Source organism: Salmo salar, chromosome 01 (assembly GCF_965601325.2).
Source record: "Salmo salar chromosome 01, fSalSal1, whole genome shotgun sequence".
In the NCBI taxonomy this organism is placed as follows: Eukaryota; Metazoa; Chordata; class Actinopteri; order Salmoniformes; family Salmonidae; genus Salmo; species Salmo salar.
The window spans coordinates 169,269,352-169,283,904 of NC_138291.1; the positions used below are offsets into that span (position 1 = coordinate 169,269,352).

Below are 14,553 nucleotides of genomic sequence, written 5' to 3' on the forward strand. Positions count from 1 at the left end.
CAATTCTAAAGACAAAGGAATTGTCCGGTTGGAATATTATTGAAGATTTATGATAGAAACATCCTAAAGATTGATTCTATACATCGTTTGACATGTTTCTACGAACTGTAATGTAACTATTTTGACTTTTCGTCTGGAATAAACTTGCGCGCTTAGTGAATTTGGAGTGCTGGACTAAACGTGCAAACAAAATGTAGGTATTTAGACATAAAGATGAACTTTATCGAACAAAACAAACATTTATTGTGGAACTGGGATTCCTAGGAGTGCATTCCGATGAAGATCAAAGGTAAGTGAATATTTATAATGCTATTTCTGACTTCTGTTGACTCCACAACATGGCGGGTATCTGTATGGCTTGTTTTGGTGTCTGAGCGCTGTACTCAGATTATTGCAAAGTTTGCTTTCGCCGTAAAGCTTTTTTGAAATCTGACACAGCGGTTGCATTAACTTCATCGGGGTAGGGGGCAGTATTTTGACGTCCGGATGAAAAGCGTGCCTGTAGTAAACTGCCTGCTACTCAGGCCCAGAAGGTAGGATATGCATATTATTAGTAGATTTGTATAGAAAACACTCTGAAGTTTCTAAAACTGTTTGAATGATGTCTGTGAGTATAACAGAACTCATATGGCAGGCAAAAACCTGAGAAAAAAATCCAACCAGGAAGTGTGGAAATCTGAGGTTTGTAGTTTTTCAAGTGATTGCCTATCTCATACAGTGTCAATGGGGTCATTTTGCACTTCCTAAGGCTTCCACTAGATGTCAACAGTCTTTAGAACGTTGTTTCATGCTTCTACTGTGAATGGGGAGAGAATAAGAGCATATGGAGTCAGATGACTGAGAAAATGACATGAGCTCCCGTGAGAGTTAGGTGTGTTCCTTTTCATTTCTGAAGACAAAGGAATCGTCCGGTTGGAATATTATGGAAGATTTATGATAAAAACATCCTAAAGATTGATTCTATACATCGTTTGACATGTTTCTACGAACTGTAATATAACTTTTTTGACTTTTCATCTGAACTCACTGCGTGAGCACAGTGGATTTGGATTACTCGACTGAACGCGCGAACAAAATGGAGGTATTTGGACATAAAGATGAACTTTATCGAACAAAACAAACATTTATTCTGGAACTGGGATTCCTGGGAGTGCATTCCGATGAAGATCATCAAAGGTAAGTGAATATTTATAATGTAATTTTTGTCATTTCTGTTGACTCCAAAATGGCAGGTATCTGTATGGCTTGTTATGATATCTGAGCGCTGTACTCAGATTATTGCAAAGTTTGCTTTCGCTGTAAAGCTTTTTTGAAATCTGACACAGCGGTTGCATTAAGGAGAAGTGTATCTATAATTCTTTGAATAACAGTTGAATATTTTATCAACGTTTATGATGAGTATTTCTGTAAATTGATGTGCTCATTCACCAGAGGTTTTGGGAGGCAAAACATTTCTGAACATTACACGCCAATGTAAAAATGGGGTTTTTGGATATAAATATCAACTTTATCGAGCAAAACATATATGTATTGTGTAACATGAAGTCCTATGAGTGCCATCTGATGAAGATCATCAAAGGTTAGTGATTAATTTTAGCTGCATTTCTGGTTTTTATGACGCCTCTCCTTGCTTGGAAAATGGCTGTGTGATTTTTCTTGTCTAGGTGCTGTCCTAACATAATCTAATCTTTGAAATCGGACATTGTGGTTGGATTAACGAGAAGTCTATCTTTAAAATGGTGTATAATACTTGTATGTGTGAGAAATTTGAATGAGATTTTTGCTAGCGTCCCACATTTCCCAGAGAGGTTTTAAGAGTCCTTAGTACATGTTTGTATAGCTGCTTTTAAAATCCTATTACTATCATCAATGTCAACTATGACTATCATCAATGTCTACATACAATGATTGTTGTGCTTACCTTTCTCCAGCCGGCCCTCCAGCCTCTCCAAGACGCCCAGGCTCTTGTCCAGCTGCTCTCGGAACACCTCTTCCACGTAGTAGTCCACGTCGCTGGCCTGTAGCAACTCCTCGAAGGCCTGCGACAGCTTCTCCAGCTGCATCCGATGCAGTGCCCCCAGGCCCCGGCTCTCCTGGATCTGACGACGCAGCTGGGACAGTTCCCTCGCCTGCGACTGCACCAGGGAGTCGATCCTATAGGGAACAGATGGGATCATTTAAAAAAATACTTTTTAACCAAACAGAGGGGTTTACTGGTGATGACAATAGACAGATTTATCGGAAATTTCTAAACAAATACACTGCAGAGAGCTGCCCTCACAAATTAGACCCCAGGGCTCTCTGGTTAAATGAAGGTGAAATAAAAAAGAAAAAACTGTAAACAAACATTAATTTGGGTCCATAATAATACAATGAAATAGTAACTGAACAGCCATTCAGAGTTCAACTTTTGACCATGTCAAAAAAACATCCTTAGTACTTTATAATGAAGAAAGTTAAGAAACAACTACTTAGCAACCTGGCAGGTGAGGCTGATCGACTCCGCTGCTGGGCCTGCAACAGCTGCTCGCTCATACTCCTGTTCACGCTCCTCTCCCTCTCCAGCTCCATGCTCATACTCTTCATCTTCTCCTTCGTCACCTCCCCCTCTCCCTCCAGGCTCCTCTCCTCCTTCCCACCCTCCTCCCCCCTCTCGGAGCCCGTGTGACCTCCCGTGGCAGTGTGGGAGTCAGATGTGGCGGTCAACATTTCGCTGGACAGGGAGGCGCGGCGGCGTAGCATGGTCTGCAGGTGGAGGATGACCTGGTGTTGGCTCTCTAGCTGGGTCTTCAGCTCCCTCACCTGGGCCTTGAGCTGGGCTGGGTCTTCACACAGACCGTAGGAGTCAAACGTCTGGAGGCTCTTCAGACTCACCTAGTGAGAGATGGGGGATGGGGAGGAGATAGAACAAGAAAGCACAAAAGTGAGGGAGGATAAAGAGAAAGAAAGCGCATAAAGGTGAGGGATTAAGAGAGACAATAATCAAATCAAAACACAGGACGAGGACAATGTCCAATAAAAATGTGAAAAGCAGTAACAAGGGCGGCAGTACCTTGGGGGAGCTGAGAGTGGGGGAGCTGGGGTAGGAGGCACTGGAGGCCGTGTCAAGGTTCTCTGTGGAGGAGAACGAGGGCTCCTCCTGGTCCTGCTTCAGCAGGCAGGGCAGGCTGCTGTTAGCACTGCCAAGGACAAGCTGCATATCTGGAGGGATCATCCCCAACCACACAGACACACAAAAGGATCAAACAGGGGTCTACAGTATATACCTAAAATAAGCAAGTCTGACGAAGATGGTACAATGTGAAAGGAGAGAGGATCAGTTGTTTTACAGTTGACCGTGGTCAAATAAGGAGGAGTTAGTGTCCCTTAGAGCAAGCCATTCCAGAGTACAACAACCAGAGTGCACACATGCAGGAGAGATACAGGCAGCGAGAGACAGACAGGCAGAGACACAAGTGTGCTGTACAAGTCAGTGCCCTGGTTAATCCACATAGGAGAAGTTGTGTGACTATCAGACCCATACAACACAGTGGAGTTACCACCACAATGTTCCAGGCCAGTGTTCATTCCCCATGCAGTCTTTAGGGCTGAGTCTCAATAGTCTAAAGTCGCTTCCTCTCCTTTTCTCCTTACCTCTATCTGCACTGACCTGAAAACACAGGCTAGAGGAAAACAAAATGGCGGATGCCCGGGAGCTGCTTTCACCTGTCCAGTCCTTTTTATGTCAGAGCAGATGAAGGAGAGGAAAGGAAGCCACGTCAGACTTTCGAGACGCACTCGGACGATGTGTGACTATCAGACCAGAAAAGCACAGTGGTGTTATCATCAAACAGTCTTACAGCCCAGTGTTTTCATTCCTCATGCAGCAGACGCCATTCCACCACTGTGATTATTAGTGTCCACTCGACAGACAGACAGACATGCTCCGTCTAGACGTGGTCGTCTACCTGTGCTACTGCTTTCCTCCCTATCCACCTCGGCCTCACTCTTGCCACTGGTTTCGTAACCCAGGTCTTGCAGGTCCACCTGCACGCCCTTGTCTTCCTGCTCCAGAGGGGGCGCTAGAGGCAACACGCAGGCAGGTGGGGGTTAACAAGAGAAGGTTCAGGTTCTCTCACTTTAGGACGTGATGTCATCATTGGATTGTGTCGTCAAACGTTGATATTTGATGTAACAATTGAATCACACAGGAAGTAGTTTAATTCTACACAGAGCCAGTCACTGTCATTCGTTGTCATGCTATGCGAAGCTCCCTTTAGTGCATCAAAAACAGTAACCGAAAGGCTTGGCTGTCATGCTCGACACACCAGTACATGCACTTCTTGCAATAGAGGTCTATGCACATTTATAAAAACACAGCTCAGCAAAGTGCAGGTTGCACACATTCCTCTAAGAACGTATGTCAAGACAAACATTTTCAAACAAAAAGCTGATTCCAAATTCCTGACGTTGTGTTGTTCTGTCTAGATCTGGGCTTTAAATGAATCTTGAAAAACAAAGTAGCCAACAGATCCGGCTCGAAGGGCCATATAAGAAATAGTAGGAAGGAATGTAATTTTTAAATGTATGTATGAATCTTATCAACAATTTCACCTCAATTATTGTTCCCTTACCTCTCTGTGTTGCTACATGACTGGTCTTCTTGGAGGAGTTCTGCAGAGCTATGATGGACTGAGCCGTGGCCAGCTTCTCCTCCAGGCTCTTACAGGCCCTCTTCCTCTCCTTCAAAGCCTTCTGAAGGCTCTCCAGCTGGGCCTGGACATCTCGTGGTGGTACCCAAGCTCCAGGCTCCATTGTCTGGGCTTCCCTCTCCCTGCGTCCCCTCTCCTCCTGCAGGTCGTAGAAGGCCTTCTGGAGGAGGCAGATGTTATGGTGGAGCTCTAGGGGAGAGGGGGTTTCAGCCCCAGGAGTGGTGTGTCGTGTGGGGGTCCTACTGGTCTGTTGGTGGGTGGGTTCGGTAGAGCCCAGGTCGTCCAGCGCTTCTCTCTCCTGTAGAGCTCTCTGTAGTCTGTCTAGCTGCTGTTGTAAGTCAGAGCTGGTTTGAGCTGCTCTGGTCGTGGTAGAGGTGCTAGTGCTCGTGTTGATACAGTGAGCTGTGAGTGAGCCTATTGCCGACTCGGCTGCTCTGAGACACTCGGAGAGATGCTTGGCAACCTGTTCAGAGCCTAGGCTGCTCTTCTCATCGGACGCAAACTTGCTTCTTCCATGATGTTTTCCCCAACCTCTCTGTCCCTTTGTTTCATTCCCTCTCGGAAACTCATTTAGATCTTCTTCTGGCTGCCTGCCGTAATTGCCCTCCAGGCCTGCGGGGGCAGTGTTGGCAGTGCCCTGCGGTGCTGCGACAGCCTCCTCAGCTGACCTCAGCCTCTCCTGCAGCTCGTTCAGCCGGCTCTGCTCCCACACCGCCTCCTGCAGGGAGTCCGCTTGCTGCTGCAGCTCCGCGTCGAGGCCCAGGGGGCACCCCGAAGGCCCTGGAACCGAGGTTTTCAGGACCAGAGGGTCAAGAGAAGCACTGACCTGCCGTAAGGCCGCCTCCAGCCTCGTGCACAGCTCCTGGGGGTCCAAATGACCGTCCAGAGCGTTGGCGGATGACGAAGTGCCGGGGAGCGAGGCAATGGCCGCCTTGACCATGTTGAGACACTCTACCAGCTGGGTGTTGAGTCTCTCTTTCTCCTCAAGGGCTTTCTGGAGCTCAATGCACTGTCTCTGAAGTTTGTACTCTGAACCAGGGGACCCAGAGCCTAGTACTCCACCCTGGCTGTTTCTGTCCAGGTTGCAGGCTGTAAGATAAGTGATGGTGGACTCGGCGGCCTGCAGGGCTTCCATATAATGACGGTTGAGCCGGTCTTTCTCCCGGAGCTGGGCCTGAAGTTCGTCCCACTCGGCCATCTGCTCCTCCAGACGGTCTATCAGCTGCTCCTTGTCCTGGCACTCCTGGTGGAGGAGCTCCAACTGAGATAGGAGTTCGGCGTCAGTGGGGGCCTGAGCTCGGAGGAACTCCGTCTCCAGGCCCTGTCTGGTGGTCCCCCTAGTGGTGCTGCTGTGGTTAGAGCCTGGGCTGCAGTGCTGGGAGGCTCTTGGAGAGCTGTGGGAGTCTGAGGTTTGCTGGTCATGGTGGTGGTCCAGGCCTAGTTGATGTAGTACGTCTCCTCTCAGATGTTCAGAGAACTCGTCTGATGCCTGGTTTACCGACTGCCTGCTGCCAGCAGTGTCTGTTTTGTTGTGTCGCACGGGGACGGGCAGGCGAGATTTGACACCAGCCTGCAATACAGAAACAAACAGCAGAGCAGGAATATTAAAATGTGTGCAAGTCTCCTCTTTACTTCATGTTTCTTTCTCATTTCAATGACAGTACTTACCCCATGTCTTGCGATGCGATATGAATGTCCCTTGGCAGGCTGTGTGTGGCTGTTCCCCTGTGTGGCATGACCATCTCCATGTGCTTTCCCTCTCTCTTCTCCTTCAAGCAGTTTCTCTCTACCATGAGCTCCTCCCTCCTGCTCCAAACGCAGCCTCTCCATCTCCCGGGTCATCGTCACCATCATGTCCGGCTGACTATCCGACCGGGCCTCTACGTCCACCACCGCTTCAGTCCTCTCCAGCTGCTCCTTCAGCAACTGGATAATCTTGCGGTGACCTTTGGCCTCTGACCTCAGCCTCTCCAATGTCTTGCGGAGGTCGCCCTGTGCGTCATCGATGTCGCCCGAGGTGTCGGCGCTCTCCTTGGACTCTGTGGATTTCTCCTCCTTTAATTGACCCCTCAGGTCCACATTCTCTGACCGCAACCTCTGTAGCTCCTCCCTAAACCCACATAATTATTAGTGGAAAAGCACAATTGCTTTCCTCCTCCTCCTTGTGAAAATGTTCCCACCCCCTTAAAACACAGGAATTAGATAGAAGATGAAGGTGACTCACCTGAGGTGGTTGACCGATAAGGCCCCACAGTCAGACAGAAGAGAACAAAGCTGCTCCCAGTCTCTGTCCTGCTCCACCTCTCCCTGCTGGCTGCTCTGTGACTGGCTCTCACTGGTGGCTTTGGAAGACCAGGGAGGCCATATCCCTCTCTGGATCTGGGCCAGGGTACTGCTCACAGTCACATCAGCAGATTGGTGGCCGTCATTCAGCCTTCCATCTACCACCTGAAAGGGGAATTTGTCAGAGGGTATGAGAAGTACTATACGTGGTATGGGGCATAATGCTCAATGTATACTTTCTCATGTCAAAATTCCAAGGAACTCCGCAGATTAGGAAAAACATACCCACAACACATATTTAATGTGCTCTAATTGCTATGGTTCTTTAAGATTCATAAAAACAACTAAACATTTATTTTCCTTATCACCCATCTTTAAATCAGCCCTGCTTACCTGTCCAAGGCCGCTGTCCGTCTGGCTCCCTTTGTCCTGGCCAGAGTCACTGTGGACTCTGTCACTGTGCGGTGACTTTTTCTCCTGTCTCCGCTCTAGATGCTGCTATAGTAATGGGATGGGAGGCGTATGTGACACATGGCTTTGTAACGGAAAAAAAATGCAATGAGGGAACAGAATCCATAAGACAACACGGCACCACAGCAAAGGCAGAATGGCGTGACAGCGACGTGTCTAATGTGGCATGGGGTAAGAAAAGACTGTTTCATGGGACACATAAGAAAGAACAGGGACGGAGTTAGGAGGGGTGGAAAGAGATGGTAAATGCTGTATACTACAGAGACATAATGCATTAGTTAAGAGGTAAAACAGATATAGGACACAGTACTGCAGATGTAAAAGTGTTTGGTAAGGAGACAGAACAAACTAACATACATCTGAGGGTTCAGGGTCAAAGGTTAGATCAGTAAGAGGTTAGGGGGAGGATTAGAATGAAGCTGTGCCCAGGGCTCTAAATTAAAATGTGCCACATGAAATGTAGGAGCACCAGAATTGTTTTATTGATTGAGATACAGCCTGTATTGGGCCTGGATGCATTCTAGCTACTTTTAAAGCACATATCGCCCTAGAAACTAATATGTAACGCTGTAAATATGTTTATTATAAAAGCTAAAATGTGAATACGAATACCCGGTCATTGAATTTACAGTCATTTGTGGAATATTAGATTTCTACAAAGCACTATTTTCCTATTGAGATGCATTTCTTTGAACATTTTAAACAGTCTCTTTAAAAACGTCAGGTTTGTGATGAAGACATGCAAGAGATCTGTAGTTCATTCACTGCTGTGATCATTGATCTCCTGAAGAAGATATCCCCTTTCCTTTCCTTTCCTTCTGTGCCACCAGATGTTTGGTTATACTGCTGAAGTTACCTGGTTGTTAGCTAGTTAGTCAAAGGGCTAACATGCTTGAACAAAGTGTAAACAAATGGTAGCGAGGCTCGACGCGCAAGTAGCTTTTGAACGGCCCACAACATGGTTTTTGAATGTAAAATGAGATCCCAGCGACCCACTGAAATGTGGGTCAGATATTTTGACCTGGTTGGGCTAGAAGCCAGACGTTTTCGCTGTAGTAATGGTACAACCATGACGCTAATGAATCTCTTAGGCACTCGGAAACAACTGTACAGCGAAGCCTCATTACAACAATTATAACCTGGGAGATTTTTTTCATAGTCGCACAGTGCTCCCAAAATTAAACTCATGGTCTCACAGCAAAATATTTCTTTGTATATCACACTTTAAAGCCCTGCCCAGAGCATCAGGACTACTTCTGGTCTGCATTCAGTACATTTTTACATTCTGGAATGTTCAATTGAATGGAAACGGTGCTGTACTGAACAACCACTTTAAAAAATGGGTAGGGTTTGGGGAACGCTGTCAGTATGGCTAATGCCCTTTAAATAGGTCACTCATTTCTTCAAGCCACACCTCGCCACACCAGCAAATAGGAGCAAATGTACCGGTCTGTTCAAGAATGTTTGAAATATGTTGTTCAGTATAAACCGTTCCGCAACGTAGCAAACATTCAAGCGAACTGAACACACCTCCGAATTCCAAATCTACCACTGGCACTAAGCACAAGAGCCTACATATAGATCTACATATAGATCTACACGGATCTGTCAGCTAGAAACAATACAGTAATAACTTAACCTTCCTCTCTGATAGAATTTCCACCATATTAAATGCACTTTCCCAATCATTTATGATCTACAGAAGTGCCAAGGTAACTGCCAAATGGGTTGATTTGAAATTGAACATACCTCTTTCCCAGAGCTGCTTTGTGATAGGTTGTGGTCTGAGCCCTCGGTCAATGACAGCGTCCTCTGCAGGTCCTCATTCACAGCCTGCAGTCTACTGACATAGTCCTGCAGCTCCATCACCTACAGGCGATACAATGACGTTAGCAACTCATCAGTAGTGATGTACACCTTGCATTAACCACTAGCATTGAATACTTAGAAACAAAAACTGTGTTTCCCTCCAGTTTAGCTCTTCGGCTCGATGCCAGAATAAAACTACATTATTTACAGGAAAGAGGTATGATAATGTATAAATAAAATAACATTAAATATGACCATGTATGAATCAAATATGACATATGAAGTATGATAATGCAAGTAAAAGCTGACCTTCTGTCGGAGCTCCTCTACAGACAGATGGTCCAGGCCCTCCCCCTCTCCTACACAGATACTCATGTAGGACGTCTGGTCGGCCATGAAACTACCCAGGGTGTCAGCTGGAACAGAGGACTTACTTACTACCAATATACAGACTGCACTTTAACTTCAGGTATGCGCCACTTTATATTTAAAGGAACACTCCTTTAAGTCTGTGACTGACTAACACCAAGGAACCCAGGCACTCTAAAGAGACCCTGCAGTTCAAGCGTCTCCTCGAGTTTCCCATCCCGGCTCTACTGTCCTTGTAAATGTGCTGAGACATCGTCAGGGTTTGTGATGTGATAGTACAGTATCCTGGTTCTCACCGGTGTCATTGTTGGCACCCACCCCTCCCCCGCGGTTCTTGATGGCTCCGAGGCGGGCCTGCAGGGAGGCGTTCCAACGCTGGGCGTCCTCCAGCTGATGCCTGACACTCTGCAGCTCTCTGGGGTCAACGTGGCCCTGGTCCTCGCGCCCTGCAGAGACATGATTGGGTTAGAGAGAGAGACGGAGGACCAGGGTGTTCTTTAGGCACTAACGTAGCAGGCGTAAAAGAAAATGCCTGAGCGGAGTTCCCACATCCAGTTTTAGGTGGAAAAGGAAGCTAGGTTGAATTAGCTGTATTCATGTAAACCGGATACATCCGGTAGTTGGCAACTCTGCTAAGGGTGTTTAGGCACCAAACGGAAGAATAAGGACTAAAACAGGCAGGGATTGCCTGGACTTTACAACATCTTAAAACGTTTTTCTACGGTGTGTGCTAATGAATACACCGCAGATGGTTTTACAATGTGTCCCATCTTAAAACAATGTGAATGTTCCTGGTCCACTAAAAGTCCTATTTCTAACCATAACCTAGTCTTTATTTAACTGCAAAGTAAGAGTGACTGGCTGCAACCCACCAACCCATGATTCCTAGTTCGAGAGACCAAGACAGATGAATAAAACACTATCTACTGAATCTACTCTCAGAAAGGTGGGGTGAAACACTTGAAAATGTATGTTCACTGTTTGCTACTCCAAAATGTGATCTTTAGTAAAGCTTCTGTTCTTCTTGTATGTTGGGTCACCACACGTCATTTAAGATCACCTCTGGGAGCAACACACATTAGCTTCAGCCCTTTCCAGTTCCTATGTTACATTTGGAAGTGTATATTTAGTTTGTGTTTATCAAGATCACATAATCGAGCACGAATAGAAACCTTATGCACAGGTGAAGTACGCATAGAACAGAAATATCAACACTCAACAGCCTGGGGTTTGGGTCACTGCATGTAGAGTTACATAAGGAAAGAGTCAGTGGAATAACGCTTCAAGCACACCCATGTTGTTTACATTCTGTTATACACACAGGTTCATTCAAAATCATTCTACATGCTGTACTGAATTCAACCACCTAGATTGGAATACTCAGTGTATATCTAACATTAGGAACACCTTCCTAATATTGAGTTGCACCCCTCCCTTTTGCCCTCAGAACAGCCTCAATTCGTCGGAGCATAGACTCTACAAGATGTCGGATCGTTCCACAGGGATGCTGGCCCATGTTGACTCTAATGCTTCCCACAGTTGTGTCCAGTTGGCTGGATGTCCTTTGGGTGGTGGACCATTCTTGATACACACGGAAAACTGTTGAGCGTGAAAAGCACAGCAGCGTTGCAGTTCTTAACAAACCGGTGCGCCTGGCACCTACTACCATACCCTGTTCAAAGGCACTTAAATCTTTGGTCTTGCCCATTCACCCTCTGAATGGCACACATACACAATCCAGGTCTCAATTGTCTCAAGGCTTGAACACCCTTCTTTAACCTGTCTCCTCCCCTTCATCTACACTGACTTAAAGTGGATTAACAAGTGACATCAATAAAAGGACCATCCAGGTGAAAAACCTGGATTTACCTGTTCAGTCTCATGGACAGAGCAGGTGTTCTTAATGTTTTGTACATTCACTCTTACAATGTATCCAATTTCAGTTTGTGTAGTTGTTGCTTTAGCTTTCTGTAACTTTGTAGCAAGTACGGTCTGCATGTGTAGGTGCCTATCATGTCATGATTTCAAGGTGTCCCGATATCTTTTCCATTCTAGAATGCCCTTCTAGCCAATAAGAAATTATTATTCAACAATGCTGTTGTATAAAATATAAATAATGACCAAAATAAAATGTATCGTATACTGAACAAAAATATAAACGCAATAGGTAAAGTGTTGGTCCCATGTTTCATGAGCTGAAATAAAAGATCCCAGAAATGTTCCATATAGACAAAAAGCTTATTTCTCTCAAATTGAGCAAATTTGTTTACATCCCATCTGACAGGTGTGGCATATCAAGAAGCTGATTAAACAGCATGATCATTACACCGGTGCACCTTGTGCTGGGGACAATAAAAGGCCACTAAAACATGCAGTTTTGTCACAACACAAGGTCACAGATGTCTCATGTTGATGGAGAGTGCAATTGGCATGCTGACTACAGGAATGTCCACTAGAGCTGTTGGCAGATAAGTGAATGTTCATTTGTTTTAGAGAATTTGGCAGTACATCCAACCGGCCTCACAACCGCAGACCACGTGTAGGGCGTCGTGTGGGCAGTTTGATGATTTCAACGATGCGAACAGAGTGCCGTGGCGGTGGGGTTACGGTATGGGCAGGCATAAGCTACGGACAACAAAAACAATTGTATTTTATCGATGGCAATTCGAATGCACCATGACAAGTTCCTGAGGGCCATTTTTTGTGACCAACAGATGCATATCTGTAGCCCAGTCATGCGAGATCCATAGATTAGGGCCCAATTCATTTATTTCAATCGACTGATTTCCTCATATGAACTGTAACCCCGTAAAAAATCAATGAAATTGTTTATTTTTTTATTTAACTAGGCAAGTCAGTTAAGAACAAATTCTTATTTACAATGACACCTAGAACAGTGGGTTAACTGCCTTGTTCATGGGCAGAAAAACAGATTTTTCCTTGTCAGCTCGGGGATTCGATCTAGCAGCCCTTCGGTTACTGCTCTAACCACTAGGCTACCTGCCACCTCGTATAAATATAAAGCCACTATAAAGAGCAATTCCCTCTACTAAGCAGCATTGAATACGAGCCCAAGGCATCTTACCTATATTTATATAGCTGGCTCTCTTTATTGTGGAGGAATGGTATGAACTGGATGGCAGATGGGCGCACGCACACACAGGTTGCACCATAGATGACTAAATCATCAGGTTCAGACTGTCACACCTATACAGAGCTCTCTCACTGGCACCTGGCCTCATCAATCAAGGTTGTATGTTGGCATGTGTCCTAACACTGCATCCACTGAAGCCTTGCACTACTAAACAGTGACATTCCATCACTCTCTGTCATAGAATTCAGCATGTAGGATGATTTTATCGACCTGTTTATGTTTTGTAAACAACTTGGGTAATATGCTTGAAACGAATGCACGCTTCACAAGCAAGTGCACACTTTGGAAGAAGGGTAGAGAACAGGGAAGCAGCCACAGCCCCAACCATGTAGGCTGTAATTGAATCAGCTTACAGATGGCTTGATAAGAGTGTGTGTACTAACTGCTATGTTTCTAATAGAGCAGACATTGGATAAGTGACAATGATTTCATGTGATATGCGAGTGAAGTGATGCAACGAGACAGACATGGCTTTTTAATGGATAAACAAAACAAAAGTAGAATATAAGTAAATGAGTAAAGGTAAGCTGTAAGTGAGGAAGACAGACAGACAGACACATGCATTATGTTTTATTGTGCAGAGCAGCTCATAACCAGGACAAAGGAAATTACTTTCCAGGTGAGAGGATGAGTTTATAGGAGGTGCCAGTGGGGACATGAACAGAGTAGAGAAAACAACGTAGGCTATTGCGGTCTTGTTTTAGACATGCAGATGGGGAGGATGCTAATGATGAAGATGACAGTGAACAGAAGACAGCAAACAGATGAAAAAATGACCAGGTGGACAGCAGGCTTGGCAACACCAGGCAGTGTTAGAACATGTAGCGACCAAACTGACCATGGTTGATAGCATGCATGCGTGTGTGTGCCTCTCCTTAAGAGAGTATAACTTCCTATTAAAGTACCATGAATAAAATGTTAGTGTTGGACATTTTAAAATAATATAGTGGGTCTCTACTTCCTTAACTCAATATAGACATTGTTCATTCACAGCTGAGCTTCAGCCAGCTGTCTAGTTCAGGAAACAAAGGATCAGAACCCCTCCTCCTCTGTGCCCTTCCTCTCTCTAGTCTCCCCCTCTGTGCCCTTCCTAGGTCCCTTCCTCTCTCTAGTCTCCCCCTCTGTGCCCTTCCTAGGTCCCTTCCTCTCTCTAGTCTCCCCCTCCTCTGTGCCCTTCCTAGGTCTCCCCCTCCTCTGTGCCCTTCCTAGGTCCCTTCCTCTCTCTAGTCTCCCCCTCCTTTGTGCCCTTCCTAGGTCTCCCCCTCCTCTGTGCCCTTCCTAGGTCCCTTCCTCTCTCTCTAGTCTCCCCCTCCTCTTCTGTGTACTACTACTGCACCTTCTCTTGAGAGCTTGGCTCTGGCGATCTCTCTTTCCAGGTCTTCTCTGAGCTCCTCGTTGCTCCGGATCCCTTCTTCCAGCTGCTGTCTGAGGAGCGTCACCGCTGTCAGCTCCATCTGGAGGGCGTGAAGACGCTGGACACTGCAAAGCACACAATGTATGAATTACTATTCCCCACGCACACACACACACACACACCTCATTGTATTTGTCACATGCTTCGTAAACAGGTGTAGACTAACAGTGAAATGCTTACTTATGGACCCTTCTCAACAATAGAGAATTATTTTTAAATATTTGAAAAATAACATGAGGAATAAATACACAATGAGTAACGATAGCGTGGCTATGTACACAGTGTACCAGTAGACAATATCTGTCTATGGAGACACTGGGTATTGCAACAACAAAAAATAAACCCTTTTGAATGCCACACCA

General features: G+C 45.7%; 1 protein-coding gene across 7 annotated transcripts in view; it reads right to left on the reverse strand.

The window, feature by feature from the left end:
- Window positions 1-14,553, reverse strand: part of cdk5rap2 (CDK5 regulatory subunit associated protein 2) — a 68,308-nt gene that overhangs the window by 25,670 nt on the left and 28,085 nt on the right. For 5 of the 7 annotated variants that reach the window (XM_082956256.1, XM_014142136.3, XM_082956269.1 and 2 more), the window contains 12 exons: window positions 14,114-14,256; window positions 9,920-10,069; window positions 9,564-9,670; window positions 9,195-9,314; window positions 7,368-7,472; window positions 6,916-7,139; window positions 6,360-6,801; window positions 4,614-6,261; window positions 3,948-4,061; window positions 3,053-3,201; window positions 2,480-2,874; window positions 1,922-2,154 (listed from right to left, as the gene is read on the reverse strand). In XM_082956256.1, the coding sequence (XP_082812382.1) occupies window positions 1,922-2,154; window positions 2,480-2,874; window positions 3,053-3,201; window positions 3,948-4,061; window positions 4,614-6,261; window positions 6,360-6,801; window positions 6,916-7,139; window positions 7,368-7,472; window positions 9,195-9,314; window positions 9,564-9,670; window positions 9,920-10,069; window positions 14,114-14,256 (3,830 nt within the window). The remainder of the gene's footprint in view (window positions 1-1,921; window positions 2,155-2,479; window positions 2,875-3,052; window positions 3,202-3,947; window positions 4,062-4,613; window positions 6,262-6,359; window positions 6,802-6,915; window positions 7,140-7,367; window positions 7,473-9,194; window positions 9,315-9,563; window positions 9,671-9,919; window positions 10,070-14,113; window positions 14,257-14,553) is intronic. The other 2 variants (XM_082956257.1, XM_082956260.1) reach the window with 2 other exon arrangements.